Source organism: Solea solea, chromosome 21 (assembly GCF_958295425.1).
Source record: "Solea solea chromosome 21, fSolSol10.1, whole genome shotgun sequence".
In the NCBI taxonomy this organism is placed as follows: Eukaryota; Metazoa; Chordata; class Actinopteri; order Pleuronectiformes; family Soleidae; genus Solea; species Solea solea.
In genome coordinates, this window is record NC_081154.1 from 17,741,633 (window position 1) to 17,760,980 (window position 19,348).

A 19,348-nucleotide genomic window follows, 5' to 3' on the forward strand; every position below is an offset into this window, starting at 1 on the left:
TATCATCTGGTTGCTTTCCGGACTCTCTTAAAGAGGCCAGAGTGACCCCCCTCCTTAAAAAACCCACCCTTGACCCGTCTGAAGTAAATAACTACAGACCTGTCTCTCTTCTTCCTTTTCTCTCCAAAACTCTGGAGCAAATGGTGGAACGAGCTCCCCATCGACATCCGGACAGCGGAAAGCCTCCACATCTTCCGCCGCCGACTAAAAACACATTTCTTCCGACTCTACCTCGACTAAGACGATAATGACAACGACAAAAAAAAAAAAAAAAAAAAAAAATATATATATATATATATATATATATATCGCACTTATGACTAGCACTTCATAGTTTGATTTACTTGAAGCTCTTACTTACTTCTAGCTCTTATTTGTACCCAAATGTTTAAATGCACTTATTGTAAGTCGCTTTGGATAAAAGCGTCTGCTAAATGACATGTAATGTAATGTGCTAATTACACAAATTGCCCCACATGCAACTCTTATATTTAATAAAGCTTTAGGACGAGCTAAAGGCGTCCTTCTTCACCTCTAACAATTGTCTTTATGGTAGCAATCAATCTATGTTACATTACTGAAATGACTGAATTTAAAAATGGGATCAAAGGACGTCAGAAAGCAACAGTGAGGAGAGAAATCATCACTGTTGAGATACTGTACACTATTTTGTGTGGTGCTTTTTCCCGTGTTTCATTATGAAATGAATATATCTATTCAAGCACACACACACACACACAAAATAAAATCTGTTATTTCATATAATCTTCAGCTGATATTTATCATTAGTGTTTCATGGCTGTTATGCAAACCAGTAGGCAAATGGGGAAAGGAGAGAGGGAAGGCCGTTAATCCACTGCAAACACACATCAAACACACGTCGGTCCTGCATCATCCTGGAAGGACTGTCATTACACTAAAGCTCCTCAGCTCCTTCAAAAACATGGGGGTAATTGACGGCATCAAGGACAACATGTCCAAGGCGGTGTTCACTCCTTCGACCCTGCTGTCTGGACGAGGTGCCCTGCACATGGCTGAGATCCTCTTGTGTCTGGTCACATTTGTCCTGGCTGCTTTCAGAGGAGGGAGCAGCCATACCTACTGGAACTATGCAATGTTCACCTGGGCGTTCTGCTTCATCATGACCCTCGTCATCACCATCATTGAAATGATGAAGCTCGACATCGTCCTCGACCTGTTTTGTATGGACTGGCCTGACTTCGCCACAGGGATGGCCATGTCCTCCGCACTCATGACCGTTTCTGTTGCCGTCATCTACGCCAACTTCTATGCCTGTGCCACATGTGTGTACGGGTGGGTAGTGACTGTATTCGCTTGCTTGTGCGGTTTAGTCTATGTCCTTGAAGTAGTGAAGGACAAATGTCTGGATAAGAAGACGGGGACATACCTGGCTGCTCTGCCTGGATTCTTTAAATGTATGGAGGCCTTTGTGAGCTGCATCATCTTCATATCACTGACTGGTTACAGAGACAGTATAGCTCTGATCCTGTGCGTCGTGGCATATGTCATTCCCTTCCCCATTCTCCCTGTAATCATAGCCACCAACATCCTCAAGAAAGTGAAGAAACTTTTGCCTTTTAACTTGGACAGGTTTGTGTTTATATTTCTGGTGATCTCTGTGGTGTTGTACATCTTCACTGCTATAATGTGGCCCATTTTCATGTTCAGGAACAATCCACGTCCCAGCGACTGTCCACCCAGCTACTGTGTCTGGGCCATTCAGTTCATGGTTGCATTCATGACCTATGTGAATCTTATTCTCTTCTCACTGGACCTCATTTTTACGCTGCTCGGCATCTGCGGCTTTCGACGCACATGAATGTCGTGATGGTTTCCTTCGATGAATATTCTGTGAAATAATTGAAAATGACATTAAACCTGTATGGACACAGATGAAGGCTTATGTACACTACATTGACGTAAAGTGGCATCACAGGGTGACAATATCATGTTGTTAATTACAAATAAAATGTATAAATGTATAATCTGTTGTTTTCAAAACATCACATTCAAAATCCTTCAAATGGCTCTAAGTTGTATTTTTGATTGATCCAGCTCCGTCCCAAACGTTTGAAGTGGATTTTAACAAATTAAACGTTTCACTTGTAGTTTTAGAATAGTCATATATATTCCTCTAAGGCTTCTACCGCATGTTTTAAAGCAGAAGCTTACGTATGAGTGCTTATTGAGGCACCCAGTCCCCCCCAAGTGCTGCCCATTGCTCCTGTGATTTGGTTGTGTGTGTTCACGACTGGTGTGTAAAAGGGATGCGTGAAATGGTTTAAAACAGTTCATTCACTAATATCACACAATATTTAACTGGGAAAAGGAAAAACTCCCTTGAAACAGTTCAAAAGGAAAGATTAGTAGGTGGTCTAAAAGTGCTCATCTTTCAACACTATTATTTAGCAAATCAATGACAATACTTAGTCAAATGGATTAAAAATGGCAACAATAACAGCTCATCTTGTGGGAAAAAATGCAAATAAACCTACATTTCTGACTTACTTAAAATGAGTTACTTTAAAACTATCAGGTGGGAAGGGATTAAAATGGCAAAATCCTCATTAACAACATGCAAATACACCCCATCTGCACAACAAGCCCAGGAGGGTGGATGGCACCTCAAGGGAATCACTCATCTTCATCATTGGTTTCAAAATAACAAGTTAATCTCATTTAATACACTCATTCATAAATGTGCAGTTGGGGCAGAACTGTTCCCTCACTATCAACAATTAAAATGTATCATCAAATCCGAGATAGACATAACGAATAACCCACTACAATGGAAAAAAATATTATTTAAATGACAAATTCTAGAAAACTAAAAGCTAAACTTCATAAACGTATATCAGATAGAGACACAATAACAACACCTCCAGTATCTAAAGGGGAATGGGACCTGGTTTTCTCTCCCAACCCAGAATTCTAGACCAAAATATGCAAAAATATACGTATTATATATATAAATATATATATATATATACATATATATACATATATGTGTGTGTGTGTATGTATATTTACAGCTAATATGTTTGTAAATCTGATGCAAGTTGTTATTTTAATCATCTTTTTTATTGATTAAAAAAAAAAATCTGTATGAACTTTATACATATCGTTAAATATAAATGAATTCTAAACATTTTGACAGTGATGCGTCATTCAACTCATTCACAGATCAATGTCAACGACAACGGTATGATTTTGGCTACAATATTAGATAATTTGACGTATTTTTCTCAGAATATATATTGAACGGGGTCACATGGTTGGTGGAGTGGTTAGCGCTCTTGCCTTTGCAGCATGATTAGCTTATGTTGGTTTTATTTCCTCAGAGTACTTCAAAGTAAAGTTTTAATTCAGAATATTTGCATGTGCATTAAATGCATCGCAGTAGGTTTCAGTGTATAATTGTCCAATTCATAATCATTGTTTTTTCTTTACTGCAAATAATGAAATGAACATTAGAGTCTTCTCTTTGTTCATTTGATTTATATCACTACACGTTTTACTATTCCTACAAAGTACTAACACCTCTCCACAAGCCAATAAACGACATATTCAAATCTCACCAGTCTGGCAGTAAAATGACATGAAACTAAGATAGTGAATGTAAATGCCAGAGCCAAGGTTCACAACCGTTAACTGTTAACAAAGTCAAAGAAACAACATGCATGCTCTGCAGCATGAAGCTCCATCAGTTCTCCTCTGGCTCCTCAAACTCCACAGTCTCCAGCAGACCCTGGAAACACATGTAGTGCGAGTTGCAGAAAGCAGGAGTCTTGTTAGGACTTGAGTTTACCACCTCTGGTTTCAGCGAGGAGAAGGGGTTGACTCCACTTCCCTTCATGTTCATCTCCAACTCCAACAGGATCTGCAGGGAGTAGGTGATCTCCGTCTCACTGTCAATGTGAAACACATGGTATGAAGTATTAATAATACATTATTCCAATTATTAACGCTGCATTACTCGTGATGTGGGGACACAGTTACATTGTGGGGATTATTTTCGATGTCGTTTGGTTATGGTTGGGGTTAGGTTATGGTTAGGGTTGGGTTTAGGGTTCAGCCAATAATCAGTAGAGTAAATCTCCAGGAAATGAATGTAAGGCAATGTAATGTCCTCTGAAGTCATGGAAACCAAACTGTGACACACTCACTTGAGAGCAGTGAAAAGTGATGGAATCTCATAATCCCTGAGGAGCAGAAGTGTTGGAAGCCAGCCTTGGTCCAGGCCCTGACTGGCATCAAATCCTGGAAATCAAAATTTAAAGACTATATCAGTAAAAACACAATGCAGTGTAAAAGTTCATAGATGCATTTTTTCTAAATAGCCACGTATCGTTAAGTGAAATGACAATGAGGGCCCCATAAGGGTTATATTAGGGAAGCAGTTTTGTATATCCCTTATGGGGCCCTCATAGACATGCTGGCTTTGATATTATATCTTTGCCTGACAGGACAGGGGCCACACGGTTGTGTAGTGGTTAGCACTCTCGCCTTGCAGCGAGAAGACCCGGGTTCGAGCCCTGGTTGGAACAAGGGCCTTTCTGCATGGAGTTTGCATGTTCTCCCCGTGTGTGCGTGGGTTCTCTCCGGGTTCTCCGGCTTCCTCCCACAGTCCAAAAACATGCAATGTGGGGATTAGGTAAATTGGACACTCTAAATTGACCGTGAGTGTGAGAGTGAATGGTTGTTTGTCTCTGTCTGTGTGTGGCCCTGCAATGGACTGGCGAACTGTCCAGGGCGACCCCGCCTATTGCCTGAGATTGGCACAGCACCCCCTGCGACCCTCTGGTGGAGGATGACTGACTGACTGACCGGACAGGTGTTCTCACCAGGGTGAAATCCAACCACCAGGTCTGGTTGGGCAGCCTCCTCTTTCTTCACCAGCTCCTCCCAGAAGTCGTGGTAGAGACCCTTGTAGGCACTGATGTACACCTTCTTCTTGGGGCCAAAGGATCTCAAAGGAGGCCTCACAATGGGTCCATCCACCACCTCTGGACCCACCATGACTATTTCAATCCCCTGGTGATCGGGGAACATGTTGTTAAGCTCATCATAGTCTGTCAGTTTGGCTGCTAGTGTCTCACTCTGGCCTGCTCCCACCAGGTGAATGGTCAGAGGTTTGGAATAAGGGTGAAGGCCAAATGACCTCATACCCCAGGCAATGGTCAGCGGCCTGGAGAAGAATTCACTGCAGACCCTCCACAAGGACTGTTTAAGGTCTTCATCGTGAGGTCGAGGCCTGCAAGCGTCACTCCACAAGTCTTTCATGTTAGCTCCATTTAAAATGGACTCGAGGTGAGCTGGGAGATCTTTCTGCATCGCAAGCCAGTCGTCCCAACCCTGAACCTGCGAATGGGGCGTTGACCATTTTTCTGTGGGGAATGGAAGATCTCCTGAAGATGGAAGAAGGAAAAGCACACTGAGTTTTATTAAAGGGATTGTTCAGGGGCAAGGTACTGATACACAGTCACTGCTGACCTCCCTGAGACATAAGAGACTCTCACTGAAATAAAATCTACCAGAGTGTGTAGATCTTGCAGTTACTGACCAAGGATCAGCGTTTTTAGCTCGACACATTTAGCAAGTTGGAGTCATTCAGGTCAATCTGAACGACGGTTTTTAAACACAACTCCTGTGTGCTGTGATGTAAAACTGCAGATTAGTTTTTGCTACAAACTACTCACTACGGTGAACATCATTCTTAAGATATTGAAGACTAAAGCAGGCATAGATTTTATGAGGTGGAGGCTAAAATCTGCTTTTCTTTGTGTCCCAGTCAGAATTCAGCAAGTGTCTCAAGCTGGTTTCTAAGTTTAAGTAACTCATACAACCACAATAAAAAAAATAATAATAGGGTTTTTTGTTAAATTAAACTGTATTTCCTTTAATCATTTCCTTGAATAGAATAGAATAGACGACAAAATTAAGATTGCAGCTTCCACGACTCACACACTCACAGAAATATTTAGGGCTAATATTTACTATTAGATTCATGCATTTCAATGGTTCAACACAAATTAAACAATTACATTTATGTAAAATTACAAATAGAACCAGTGTTTTAAGTCCAGCCACATTACTGTAAAGCAGTCTCATACAAATGAATTATGGTCGTTCCACAACATGTTCATACATCTGAACTGCTTGTTTTCACAAGTCACACGTGTATGCCGACTCTAAGGAAATTGATTCAATGACATGTTTTAATTGTGATTATGTCAATAAAAATCAAACCGACGTGAATACTTGACAATGAACTATGCCATGAGTCATTCTGTGAGTGTATAAATAGGAAGAATGCACCTTCTCACTGTTTAGGGTTTACCTTTGAACACAAGCCACTCCACCACTCTGTCAATGGCAGCAAGACGCAGCTGTGAGCAGAACTTCTTATGTTTGGGCCAGTCCTCTTTCTGACAATCTTTACTGCAGTAGTACACGTTCAGACACCTGTGCAAAGGGATAAGAATATACTTATATACACAGAGAAAACATCTCTTTGTATTTTCTTTCTAGGTTTATTGTATGAAATATCACTTATTTCATGTTTACCTCCCACAACGCTTCAAGCTGTGTGGGTCTGACAGCTGCTTCGGCCACTTTTCACAGTGTGCACACATTTTAAAGGATTCCTCCATCTTCTCGAACATCTCTTTCTGGGAGTGGAAGGCCATGGGTTTCCCCATGGTCTCCAGTGAAGCTCTGCACAGAGGAATAAGAAGCTGAACTTATCAGTAAAGATGAACCAAAGCAGTTGCATCGCCCAATATCACACTTAAAACTGCTTTTACATTCTTACCAAGAGGCAACTGCATGATGCCTACACCTTTCTATTTTTAGACAGGGGTATGTACGACCGTGTGAGCAGGGGAATAGAGGGATCGCAGATTCACATACGACAGAGCAGTCACTGCAGTCACTGTTAATAAGCACCCGGTGGTTCTCTTCAGACGACAGTGACTGCTCTGGGGTCACAAGATGGTAAAAATAAATAAAGTGAATTCTTTAAAAAAAAAAGATAAATTGACAGTTAAACTTACCGGTCAGTTTCTGTCATGTGTGAGTCTCACACAGGCTCCCTCTGTGTCCTGTTATCTGAGCAGTGTGTCTGGGGCGACTGGAGCTTCTGCTGCCACATTTAGCACCTGTGCATTCCCTTCTGGTAAGATCTGTCGACTCCAGAACATTCCTGGCTGCACGAGAGCCTCAGGCCATGAGACTCAGGCCATGAGACTCAGGCCATGAGACTCAGGCCATGAGACTCACTTTGCTTTATGTCAAAATCTGTGATCCTTGGTATTTGGATTGGACTGATGTGACTGAAAGTTGGTCTCCAATGTATGAAGAAGCTGTCAATGAGTTTAACTCATACAACATGTGTATGCAATGCTCAAGCAAGTCTTGAGAAAAACACTTAAACCTGCAGGAGCTGAGGGGGGTTTCATGTTCTCCCTGCGTGTGTGAGGCTTCTCTCTGGGTCCTCCGGTTCAACCAACAGTCCAAAAACTTGCAGATTTGGGGGTTAAAGCAGATTGTGTGTGAACGTGAGAGTGTTGTGATGGACTTAAAACGGGCTGTATGCAGTAATGCACCTTGAATTCTGGAATATGTTGATTCAGCGACCATCCCCATTGACGTGAACTGAGCCCAACATCACAAACACAATTTGCCTCGAGGTGACATCCTCTGTCCTTAGACCCTCACATCAAGTCAGCAAGAACTCCACAAAACAAACCCTCGTACAGGGGGAAAAACAAAAGGGAGAAACCTCAGGAAGAGCCACAGAGGAGGGATCGCTCTCCCAGGACAGACAGACAGACAGACGTGCAGTCGCTGTCACATGTACAGAAACCAGCTCAACAGATTACGGACAAAACATCAAAGTTACAAAGAGAGGAAAGAGAACAGATGAGAAGAGTCCAGGAGTATTTCACAGTAATAGCAGTAATGAGTAGCTATATAATACATAGTGTTTGTTATAGTTGTCATATTTGAGCTGTGGTTATGCTCTGCTTTAGCATTGCAATAAATCAATAAATATGTACATGCACAAATACATTTACATGCATGAAAATTTGAAAACACATTTCTCAAACAACCCTACTCAGACGGAAACGCCAACTTCTCCTTCTTCTCCTTCTTCTCCTCCTAAAGCTGGAGCATCATCCCATAATGCATCACTCATGTCAGCGGGGGCTAACTTGTGTAGTCATATTTCAATCACTTGTTGTCGCTGTTGTTTCTTTTCGTTTCCTTTCTATTGCAGTGTCTATAAATACAGTTTCATCGTTGCATAGTCCATTTTAGTCCGGAGGCTACTTTTAGTTGTAATATTTAATCTTTAAATTTTATATCACGAAAAATCAGCCACCAACGTCTACAACACACAATGACTGAGTTTATGTCTGTGGTTAGTCAACACAAGGCTCATTCTACTGTAAGTCTAGTTAACTTGTAACGTTCCAGTATCATGAACAGAAATACACTCATGTGTTTTAATATAATATAATAATATTGGTTTGTTACTAGTTCCTGTTGTTCTGCAGCATGCCAACGCTTTCTGTCTTTTTACCACTGCCATCCACAAGAGGTCAGTGTCACATTAGAAAGGCTGTGTCAGTAAGACACACACACACACACACACACAAGACAGAGAGCAGTCTTAAACCCAGTGGTGTCAGAGTCACGTTTCAGTATCAGGTTCTTTTGATACACTTTTGATACACTTAGACACCTTAGCAACACCCTAATAAGATTTGTTTTGATATTATGTCTATTGACTTGTTTTTCTCTCTCTCCCTAACCTGAAATGTGAAAATAAAATATTCACATGTCCCATCGATGGGTCGGAGGAGGTTTTATTGTGGGGTAAGATGAAGTTTGAATTTATTGACCACACAGATACGGCTGTGAATGAGTTGTTACATCATGCACAACTTTGCTCTCCTGTGTTTTGGGTCACGATAGTTTAGGAAACACTGATGTTGTTCTTCATATTGAGCTTTGAGTGATTTCTGTCATCAATCATTGTTGCAGAAGGCCTGTTATGGAGATCAGTCAATTGTCCGTGAGTGGTTGCTCCGTGTCCTCCTGTGGCAGCAGTCCCTGGAAACTGATGTAGTGAGAGTTGCAGTAGACTGGGGTTTTGTTGGGGCAAGACTGGACCTGCTCTGGTTTCTGGGATGTGAATGGATTTGAGCCACTCTCCCTGATGTGCATCTCCAGCTCCAGCAGAATCTGCAGGGAGGACTTGAGCTCCGTCTCACTGTGGGGACAAAGAGAGATCGGTCTGCGCTTCTCGTGAGGGATGAAACACAAACGATTTAAAAAAGAGAGCAATAACTTTTGTTTTCAAGTTACATGGTTTGGTGAATTAATTAAAACTTAATTTTGTGCATGCTAATTTAAAACATGTACACATACATTGTAACTAAAAGGTTGGGAAAATTCAACAAAAAAATCTGCCATAATCCTGTGTCCCAACCCAGACTTTGGGAATCCCTGGCTTACATTTTAAGTAGTATTCCAGTATTAATGTATGCCATATTAAACTGACCTGTACATGGTAAAGAAGGAAGGGATGTTATAATCTCTGAGCAACAGAAGGGTGGGCAGCCAGCCTTCTATCAGGCCCTGGTGAGCGTGGAACCCTGTGGAAAGAATCACAAGAACACACACTCTGATCACTGTGATCACTCTTTAAATCCAGACCGGTGCATGGGTTCAATCAGGATTTGGTCTGTGAGCGGTTGTGGTTTCAGTGACGCAGCAGGTGTACGACATTAAGGCCAGTGGACATAAATTAAATTAAAAGTGAGAAGTGGTACTTTTCTTTTTTTTAATCAATTTACAGGGAGTTGATATTGAGAGGGTGTTTTTTTAATGAGGGCCAGATTTCATTATGATTTCATAATGGTCCCTTCAGACCATTTTTTAACAGTAAAAGTTACATACAAATGCACTGTTATAATAATTTAAATTTAAAGTCTCACAATTAGCATTTTTGGCAATTAAAAGGCAATGTAACCACATCTCACCCTGGATTTCCACTGGACGCGGAACGGCCGCGGCGCGGTTCTGCTTCGTCCTCTCCCAAACGTCAATCCCCACCGGGCGCGTTACGGCAGCGGCGCGGAGCCTTGGGAGCCAGCGGTATTCACGGAAGATCGCGCGATAATCTCGAACGGACGCGAGATCCCGCGATAGACTGTGTGTATAAAGTAAACAACAACAACACAGCTTCTTTCATTTCTCCACTTCCATAATCAGTCTCTCGTCGTCCATTGTCTCCGAGACCCTCGGATCAAATGACTGTTGACCTGGGAGCACCGGTTATGACGTAACGTTGAGGTGAAGTTGTGACCTGCGCATTGTGTTTTATTTTGAAAGGGGGGCGGAAGTGTTTTACTTTGATACTGTGTCGGACTTCCTGTCTTGTGCGATCTGCTTCGTTGAAATTTACGAGGTTCAGCAGCGGCAACGGAAAAAATAGAACTGATTCCTATCGATAGCGCTGCGGCGCGGCGAGCCGCTTCTGGGCCGCTGCTGATCCGCGCCGCAGCGCGGCCGGTGGGAATGCTCACATTGATTAGAATGGAAGCGATTTGCAACGGCTGCCGTTCCGCGTCCAGTGGAAATCCAGGGTAAGACACGCAGAAGTAAAAATGGGCCTTTCTCTCACATCTGGAGTCAAATAACATAACATAAAAGATGATGAATGCATGTATCTATCTGTCACAGGTGGGATTCAAACCCGGGGACTCTGGTTTCAAATCACAACTCCTTACCAGCGAAGCTTACGAGGGCGACATGTGATAGAGGCTGACTTTCTGTCCAGGTCCAAGTCCAGTCCAGTGCCATAAATAATACATTATAAAACCGAAGCTGCGGGCCGAGCGCTGAGAGCAGGGCAGACATATACAAGTTGCCAACTCAATTTCTTCATTATGGCAAACCCTGACACCCTACCCTCCCTCCTCATCTGCAGCACAGCACTCAGGCAGACATGACCAGGTGCTCAAGAGGCTGGTCAGCTGAGATCCTGAGAGTGGATCCATCTTCAGAGGGGCGGAGGAAAGCATTAACGCGCCACTTGTCTAGGAGGAAATGGAGGTTGGAGTTCAACCTTGGCAGGAAGCTTCATTTCCTGCAAGAGATCCACAGCTGACATTTGCTTGCTGTAGTTTTACAAAAGAAAACTTCATCCACACAGTTTTAAATGATACCTGGTTACGTGTGAACAAGGCATCAGACTGATGGCTGAGGTTCAGGCTGCTGTGGCAGTAAACGCTTTAAATCAAACCAAACCGAGAGCTCACAGCGAACTTTCCCATGCTCATCGATAACATAAGGAATGTTATGTCCTTTTTTTTTCTTTTTTTTACAGTTTCAGCTGTTTTATGGTGTGTGTGATGTGGATGCAGGTGACGTGGTTGACGAGGGGTTCTCACGGTGAGGTCACAGTGCACAGAGGGTGTCATGTTATACGTGACATGCCTGATCTTTCCAGGGACGTTGAACTGTGGACAGAGAGGATAAATACAACTATACTGTGGTTACACTTGTCAGCGTGGTAAAACATGAGGAGATACGGTCAAGAGGGGTTTAACCCTTAAGACTTCCTAGGCCATTTTTCAGCCATTCTGTTTTTAAATGTTAAGCCATTTTGGCTGTGTTGAATGAATATAGCTCAAATTTTCCAGAGGATATACATTTTTCTTTATCTTTAGAACTGTCATCTCCGTTTCTTAAATTAGCTTCAAATGGCTAAGCTATTTAAGAAATTCCTAATGTGTTCCTAGTGGCAGAAAACGCCACCTTCCCAGAAACAGCTGTAAAAACATTATATAGTAATATTTGTTTGTCTTTTAAAGCTACTTCTGCCTGAAATATACATATCAAATATTAATAATATTTTTGAAAATGTAACCCTTTAACCAACTGAAATAACTGACACGGTTTCCTTTATGTACACTATCACCTTTTAGCGCCACAGAAATGCTGTTTATTTTCAGGGATAAGCAACATCTATTTAGCTGCTGTGTTTGTGAGCCGCCCGCTGGCTGTGAATGTCATCCATCCATCTCGCAAAGCAGCGGCGGCTGACAGCTGACATCATCTTCCCTTTCTTAAGGTCAAGACGTCACGTTTCATCAGCTTTCACACACACACACACACACAGGTTTGCACGGTTAGTTCTTCTTAGGACACTGCGTTGACTTGACCATTTCTTTGGACAGCATCACCAGGTTTTGGTTTCCACGAGGACAACTGGTCCTGGCGAGGTCAACGCACACACACACAGACACACACACCTTTCTTTTATATTCCTGTGGTGACTTGAACAGTGCTATAATGCAGCGCTCTGCCAGCTCTGCCAGCTCTGCGTGATGAAGTGCAGCCAGGCACTTAAGCAGTTTACCCACAGGATGACTGATTCAGTTATATTTAGCTGTGGTCGGAGCCCGCAGTGATAGCACTAATAACTGACCAGGAGTTATGGGTGGCGGCTGTGTCCAAGCTTTACTGGCGCTTTACAGATTAAAGGGTCACAGAAACAATTCTGTACACGAGCTTAGGGGCGGCGTAGGGTTGCAGCGCCGGCCTTTTTAACGAGGTGGTTTTCTGTGAGAGGAGGAAGTCGATTGGATGGATGGTTTAAATGATGAGCGTCAGATGCTTCTTCCTCAGTTACCTTTGATGCTGTGTTTTATTTCAAATAAGGAACGAAAAGGTCTTAATATTGAGCGTCCCCAAGGAGAAGGCGGCTTGTTTTTAATGCGCCTGCGTGAATCTGATGGCGGGTGGACTGAGGCTCTCCTCACAAAAGAGCAGCTTACCAGTTTCCAACTGTACGCCGAGTCCAGCAATCTGAGGCCGAACTCTTTCCCAGCTGCGTTCCACATCCCCCATAAAAACTTAGTGAGTGTTTACTGAAATAGGTTATTGTTATGTGGCTGACAGACATTATTCCAGCAATGACAGTAGCACGTATACAGAGAACCAAGCCTCACTCTCAGTGAAAACATTGCTGGCATGTAGCAGCCTGTGTGCCTCCGCTATATAAGATCATGGATGTTCTCTGTGGAATTTGGTGCAAATTGTAGTTTCTAGTGGGAAAAGGCTTTTCTCACAGTGACATTCTTAAGATGTCGCGGACTTAAAGCCGCTGTGTGTGACTTTTCCATGTAAACCAGTGTTGCTACGAGACGCCGACGAGATGAACGTGGATCTTTGATGACGAATTCGAATTTTCAACGAAAATGGACGTAAATGTTAGTGAGTGATCAGTCAGACGTTCAAAACGCTTATTGTGCGCGGAATCTGTCAATTAAAACCTAAACATTCCCACACCAATGGTGGGTTTGCCAACATCGCCGCCGACCCCTGGTGCCCGATTTACGCGGGCTGCTCCCCGCCCCCGTGACGAGGACAGTCTGCTACGTTTGCGGGGACAGAGGGACACCAACAAACCCCGGTGAGGGGGGGCAGCCGGCGGGCGGGAGAAGCGGCAGCGAGTGCGTATGCTGCAGCCCCGGGAAGCGGCGAGGTCTGGGCGGCGGTTCGCTGTAAACCACCTTCGCCCCGAGCCTTTCCAAGCCGACCTAGGGTCGGTCGCGGCGCATGTATGACACTCTTGTACGATGAAGTCGGCATCAATTCATGAAAATAACTGTTGAAAAGTTGAAATATGGAGATAAAAGGTTTCTGCCCAACAGCAATCTCCAATACTTTTTTTTTTTTTTTTTTTTTTTTTTTTACTAAAACTATCGAAATGACTAAAATGTGACTAAAACTAGTCACATTTTAGTCCAAAAGACTAAAAGTAGAATGGCTGCCATGTAAACATGTGTCTGTCTCTCATGTCTCTCATGTCTCTGCTGCGGGGTAAACAGTTTTTATGACGGCGAGCCTTCAGCTCTGGCAGCACCGCAACATTTTTGTGAACCACACTTGACATCTGGACATTTTATAGTTAGTACAATTCCATTTCTACAATGTTTCCATACCGGGATGAAATCCAACCACCAGGTCTGGCTTAGCTGCTTGCTCTTTCTCCACCAGCTCCTCCCAGAATTGATGATAGAGACCCTTATTGGCACTAATGTAGACCCTCTTCCTGGGACCAAATGCTCTGAGCGGAGGCCTCATGATGGGACCATTCACCACCTCTGGTCCCACCATCACGATCTCAATGCCCTCATGTCCGGGGAACATGTGGTTCAGCTCGTCATAGTCAGTCAGCCTGGCTCCCAGAGTCTCATTATGGGATACCCCTGCCACATGAACAGTGAGGGGCTTGCTGCGTGGATCCAGGCCAAAGTGCTGCACGGCCATCCCAACAGTGAGAACACGAGAGAGGAACACGCTCTGAAGTCGCCATAGCGACTGTTGCAGATCAGCATCATCCAGTCGTGGCCTGCTGACATTTTCCCACAGGGATTCCATCTTGGTTCCAGACAGAATGGCGGCCAGACTTGGCGTGAGGTCCTCCCTCATGAGGAGCCAGTCGTCCCAGTTCTTCACCTCAGCGGCCGACTTAGACCACGGCTGAGCGGGCAAAGGAAGGTCACCTGTTGTTGGAGCAGAGCTTTCATGGTGTTAGAAAACAATCATTTCCACCAAACACAGTACAGTTCATTTTGGTTTGCTATGTTACAGATTTATTTGCACTGTCAAATGTTTACCCTCATGTGGAGGATAAAGCGGTAGAAGATGGATGGAAAGTGGTGTTGGCAGTTTGTTAGCATTTCAATTTCCTTTTAGACTACGAGTCTGGAACGGGTGTAATCACTTCCCACTTTCAAGAGGCGTCACTAATGGACATAGATCAAAATGTCTCTGTAATCATTTGGACCGAGCGATGGCTTTCTATTCGTGGCGTTTAACAACTTTTGCCCGGGAACTTCATGGAGCAAGTCACTTAATATGGAAGCAACAGCCGAATCGAAAAAGACAGCTGCACTTCGCCTTTCCAACAGCTGCTCCGTCCTCGTCGCGTTAACCTCGCCTCTATCGCATCAGGGGTTTGCGATTGGTTCCCTTCTTTTGTTTAGGAGATTTCTGGAGTTGGTCAAAAGGGCGTCATTTCTGAGACGTTTCTGCCTCAGATATTTTCTTTACAGCTCAGCTTTAAAATACAGCGTCACTAAGAAATCTCTGGGAAAATGATTCCTCAAGGTTTTTCAATTCAAACGGCACAACCATGTCATTTGATACCTGTGAACGTCAGCCACTCCACGAGTCTGTCGATGGCCACCAGACGCAGTGTCTTGCAGACCTTTTTATGCTGAGGCCAGTCCTTTTTCTGACAGTCCTTGGTGCAGTAGTACACGTTCAAGCACCTGAGAGAGAGCAGTGGAGGGGAAGGAAACGTTTATTTTGTCGCTTGTGTTTTCAGTTGATATTTGTGTAAATAATTGAAATGTTACAATTCTGTGTTTCTTAGTGAATACTTAATAATTGATGATTGTTAATTCCTTTTTGGTCCTTGATTTCTGATGGTGTTTGGTGTTGTTTTTTTTATGCATTTGTATATTCTGTATATTTTATATTGCTTATGTTGTATCATAGTGTCGTACTGTCTGCTCCAAGCCTTGCTGCTGTAACGCTGGATCGCCCAGCGCTGACTGGGGGATCCCCAGGTGCACTCAGGCCAGCGATGAGATATAATCTCTCCACCTTGTCCTTGGTCTTCCTCGAGGTCTCCTCCCAGTTGTGCTAGGCACATCTCCTTATGGAGGCTCCTCGGTGGCATCCTTACCAGATTCTTTCTCTCCCTGGTTTGTGTCTTTCCTTCCTTTCCTCTCTCTCTCTCTCTCTCTCTCTCTGTCCTCACCTTGCAGGTTGCAGGATCCAGATCCAGTTTCGAGGCTGCTACTATTACTATCATACATATCATATCACCATTATTATTAGGCTATAATATATGTATAGATATGATGACTCCGCCCACATTGAGCGACCCTCATAGTCGAAGAGGGCGGATAGATGGATGGATGATAGATAGATAGATAGATAGATAGATAGATGGATGGATAGATAGATAGATAGATAGATAGATACTGCAGTATAATATCGCAGTTCAGCTCTTAAAATACACTCTGCAGAGTTGTGACATGATCATCTCCATTAAGATCCTAATAAAGTGCAGCGCTGCATAGAAATGAATCCCGCTCAGAGAATCCGGCGGTCGGTCATGTCTGCCACTTGACACCACATGTGACCCACGGCAGCTATTTAGCATCAGTGTCCTGAGTGGCTGATGATGGAGCTAAACAGCAAGCAGAGCTGGTTTCACTCACATGAATAATTGTTTGTGTCAGCAGAGATTAATATTCATGTATTAATGCTTGAATATTGGAAAGAGCGCAACGATGACCTGGGCTCTGAGAAGGCATGGGATCATAAGAACCCTTCAGCTCCATATTATACTAACTGGGATTTATGATATGCTACTATAATGCATATTATGTGACTTTTCACATCTCTACGTGTGTGGTATGACACCTGCACTCACTTCACGCAGCGTTTCAGACACTGTCCCTCAGTGAGGTGCTCAGGCAGTTTGTTGCAGCCTGCGCAGAATTTAAACGTCTCCTCCATCTTCTGGAACATCTCCTTGTGGTTGCGGAACAACGTTCCTTTCGCTTTTCCCTCCAAGGCAGCCCTGGAATCAAAGTGTGGGGTAAAATAAGCCACATCAATAAATCACTCTTAAACTACTTCAAACCGTGGTCATTATCACGTTTTTCTTTTACCTGTACTCTCCATAGTCTTTCATGTTGAGCTTGTTCAGAATGGTCTTGGACAGACCCGGCACGTTGGAGTCCAGAGAGTAAAAGCCAGACTGGTCAGAGAAGACAGTGCCAGTCGAAGGGCTGATGGACTGAGGGAGTGCTGGGATGTCAGAAGCCATGTTCTGGCCTTAACTTTCCACTTACAAAGAAAAAAAAGAGAGGCTATCTCTTTATTTTGAGATACTATCTATTTTGAGATACTAAGTCAATATATTGAGATACTAAGTCATTATTTTGAATTGCTATTTCTTTATTTTGAGATACTAAGTCAATATATTGATATACTACCTCAATATTTTGAGATACTAAGTCATTATTTTGAGATACTATCTCTTTATTTTGAGATACTAAGTCATTATTTTGAGATACTACCTCAATATTTTGAGATACTAAGTCATTATTTTGAGAAACTATCTCTTTATTTTGAGATACTAAGTCAATATATTGAAATACTAAGTCAATATATTGAGATATTAAGTCATTATTTTGAGAGGCTATCTCTTTATTTTGAGATACTATCTATTTTGAGATACTAAGTCAATATATTGAGATACTAAGTCATTATTTTGAATTGCTATCTCTTTATTTTGAGATACTAAGTCAATATATTGATATACTACCTCAATATTTTGAGATACTAAGTCATTATTTTGAGATACTATCTCTTTATTTTGAGATACTAAGTCATTATTTTGAGATACTACCTCAATATTTTGAGATACTAAGTCATTATTTTGAGAAACTATCTCTTTATTTTGAGATACTAAGTCAATATATTGAAATACTAAGTCAATATATTGAGATATTAAGTCATTATTTTGAGAGGCTATCTCTTTATTTTGAGATACTATCTATTTTGAGATACTAAGTCAATATATTGAGATACTAAGTCATTATTTTGAATTGCTATCTCTTTATTTTGAGATACTAAGTCAATATATTGATATACTACCTCAATATATTGAGAAACTAAGTCATTATTTTGAGATACTCTTTATTTTGAGATACTAAGTCATTATTTTGAGATGCTATCTCTTTATTTTGAGATACTAAGTCATTATTTTGAGATACTATCTCTTTATTTTGAGATACTAAGTGATTATTTTGAGATACTACCTCAATATATTGAGATACTAAGTCATTATAATGAGTTACAGGATTTTTTTTCCCCATGGAAATGGGCTTCCATATGAAACACAGGGAAATGTGCCCTCTATAAAATAAATTAGCATGTTAGCATGATAATCTCTACATATGCATAATGACAATGCTAAACAATATGGAAGTCACACAAGCGCACATCACACACCCTGAAATACCAGGTGGTCGCCCAAGAGTGAACGTGGGGGACAGAAAATCACAAAGGTTCCAATGTAGCAATAATTGTGCAGAAGTCACAAAATGAAACAGTTTTTTCTTTTCTTTTTGTTCATAAAAACGAGCCAAGTGAACTTTGAACTGTGACGCATTTCCAAATTTCACAAATTCAATCCGATTTAGAATATTATTTATACTTTATATATTTCTATATATTAATATTATACTTTTTGCTCAGGTGTTGATATACTTGATATAGAAAAAGAGGATATAAGACACTATGTTGCACATTCTTATAGCCTCTGTATAAACTGTAACTGCGCATTTTAACATAGTATGGAAATAATAATGGAAAAAAGCAGCTGAAATGCTTTCTAAGAATGAGTTCTAAGGGTTAACACGCAGCCATATTGATACATAACTCATGACAAGATACTACAATCTAGAGTACATTGTCATGGCAACCAAAGATAATGACCACTGAGGTGATAAAGTTGCTAAATCCTGTCACACAGACTTTCGGTGATCTGTCGCTCAAACTGGGCCTGGTACCAAAACACAACCAGTCCAGCACCAGCAGCATTCCAAAAATATCACATCATTTTGTTTTCAAGGCTCTGTGCCAGTGGTGCCTCTGGTGTGCACACGGACACGTCCCAAGCCCCGCCTCCTCAGGTCAGACTGGCAACAGAGAAAAAGTAAAAGGTGGAAAGACGACGTGCACTCTGGAGGTATTCTTAACCCTGAAACCCTGATCACCAAAAACACCACCTCCTCCTCCTCCTCCTCCGTCAAATAAGACGAGGAGAAGAAACGTGATCATCGTGTGGTGCTGACCTTTCTGCCCGTCTGACTCACAAGAAAATCACAAACATGTCTGTCATGGATCAACTCTCTAATATCTATATTCCACAGTTTATCTGCGATGTTTTCATAGCAGAGCCGATCACACATGACCTCAGGTCTCACCCTGTCACCACAGACATGGACACATTCAGCAGGTGTACCTGTGAGTCCAGACGAGCACGGCAGCTTCACTGTGTCTTCACTGCATCTGCTGAGCTTCCTCTCACTCAGCCACAGGAGGAGAGAGTGGACTGAGGACTCAGGAGTGCTCCGGTCATCTGGTGCTGGTGCTGGGGAGGAGGAGGAGGAGGAGGTGCTTTGGGGGGAAGGTGGGGACCAATAAAGAGAGG

At 42.4% G+C, this 19,348-nt stretch overlaps 3 protein-coding genes across 4 annotated transcripts; 1 reads left to right on the plus strand and 2 right to left on the minus strand.

Moving 5' to 3' along the window:
• The first annotated feature begins 783 nt into the window (after positions 1-783).
• On the plus strand, positions 784-1,936 carry LOC131448273 (myeloid-associated differentiation marker-like protein 2). The gene has a single exon (XM_058620575.1). The coding sequence runs from the start codon at positions 944-946 to the stop codon at positions 1,838-1,840; it is 897 nt and encodes a 298-aa protein (XP_058476558.1). The 5' UTR covers positions 784-943; the 3' UTR covers positions 1,841-1,936.
• Positions 1,937-3,032: 1,096 nt separating this feature from the next.
• LOC131448267 (putative protein MSS51 homolog, mitochondrial) lies at positions 3,033-7,242 on the minus strand. Its single transcript, XM_058620568.1, has 6 exons — positions 7,077-7,242; positions 6,589-6,738; positions 6,362-6,486; positions 4,866-5,429; positions 4,188-4,281; positions 3,033-3,929 (listed from the first exon to the last, which is right to left on the minus strand). The coding sequence occupies exons 1-6, from the start codon at positions 7,091-7,093 to the stop codon at positions 3,725-3,727; spliced, it is 1,155 nt and encodes a 384-aa protein (XP_058476551.1). The 5' UTR covers positions 7,094-7,242; the 3' UTR covers positions 3,033-3,724.
• A 1,634-nt stretch (positions 7,243-8,876) lies between these two features.
• LOC131448265 (putative protein MSS51 homolog, mitochondrial) lies at positions 8,877-19,267 on the minus strand. Of its 2 annotated transcripts, none has more exons than XM_058620565.1 (7): positions 19,160-19,267; positions 16,797-16,974; positions 16,556-16,705; positions 15,256-15,380; positions 14,046-14,609; positions 9,593-9,686; positions 8,877-9,301 (listed from the first exon to the last, which is right to left on the minus strand). In XM_058620565.1, the coding sequence occupies exons 2-7, from the start codon at positions 16,952-16,954 to the stop codon at positions 9,094-9,096; spliced, it is 1,299 nt and encodes a 432-aa protein (XP_058476548.1). In that variant the 5' UTR covers positions 16,955-16,974; positions 19,160-19,267; the 3' UTR covers positions 8,877-9,093. The 2 variants fall into 2 exon arrangements, with proteins under 2 accessions (XP_058476548.1, XP_058476549.1); XM_058620566.1 differs by having other exon boundaries at positions 16,797-16,924; positions 19,160-19,243.
• Between the last annotated feature and the right edge of the window lie 81 nt (positions 19,268-19,348).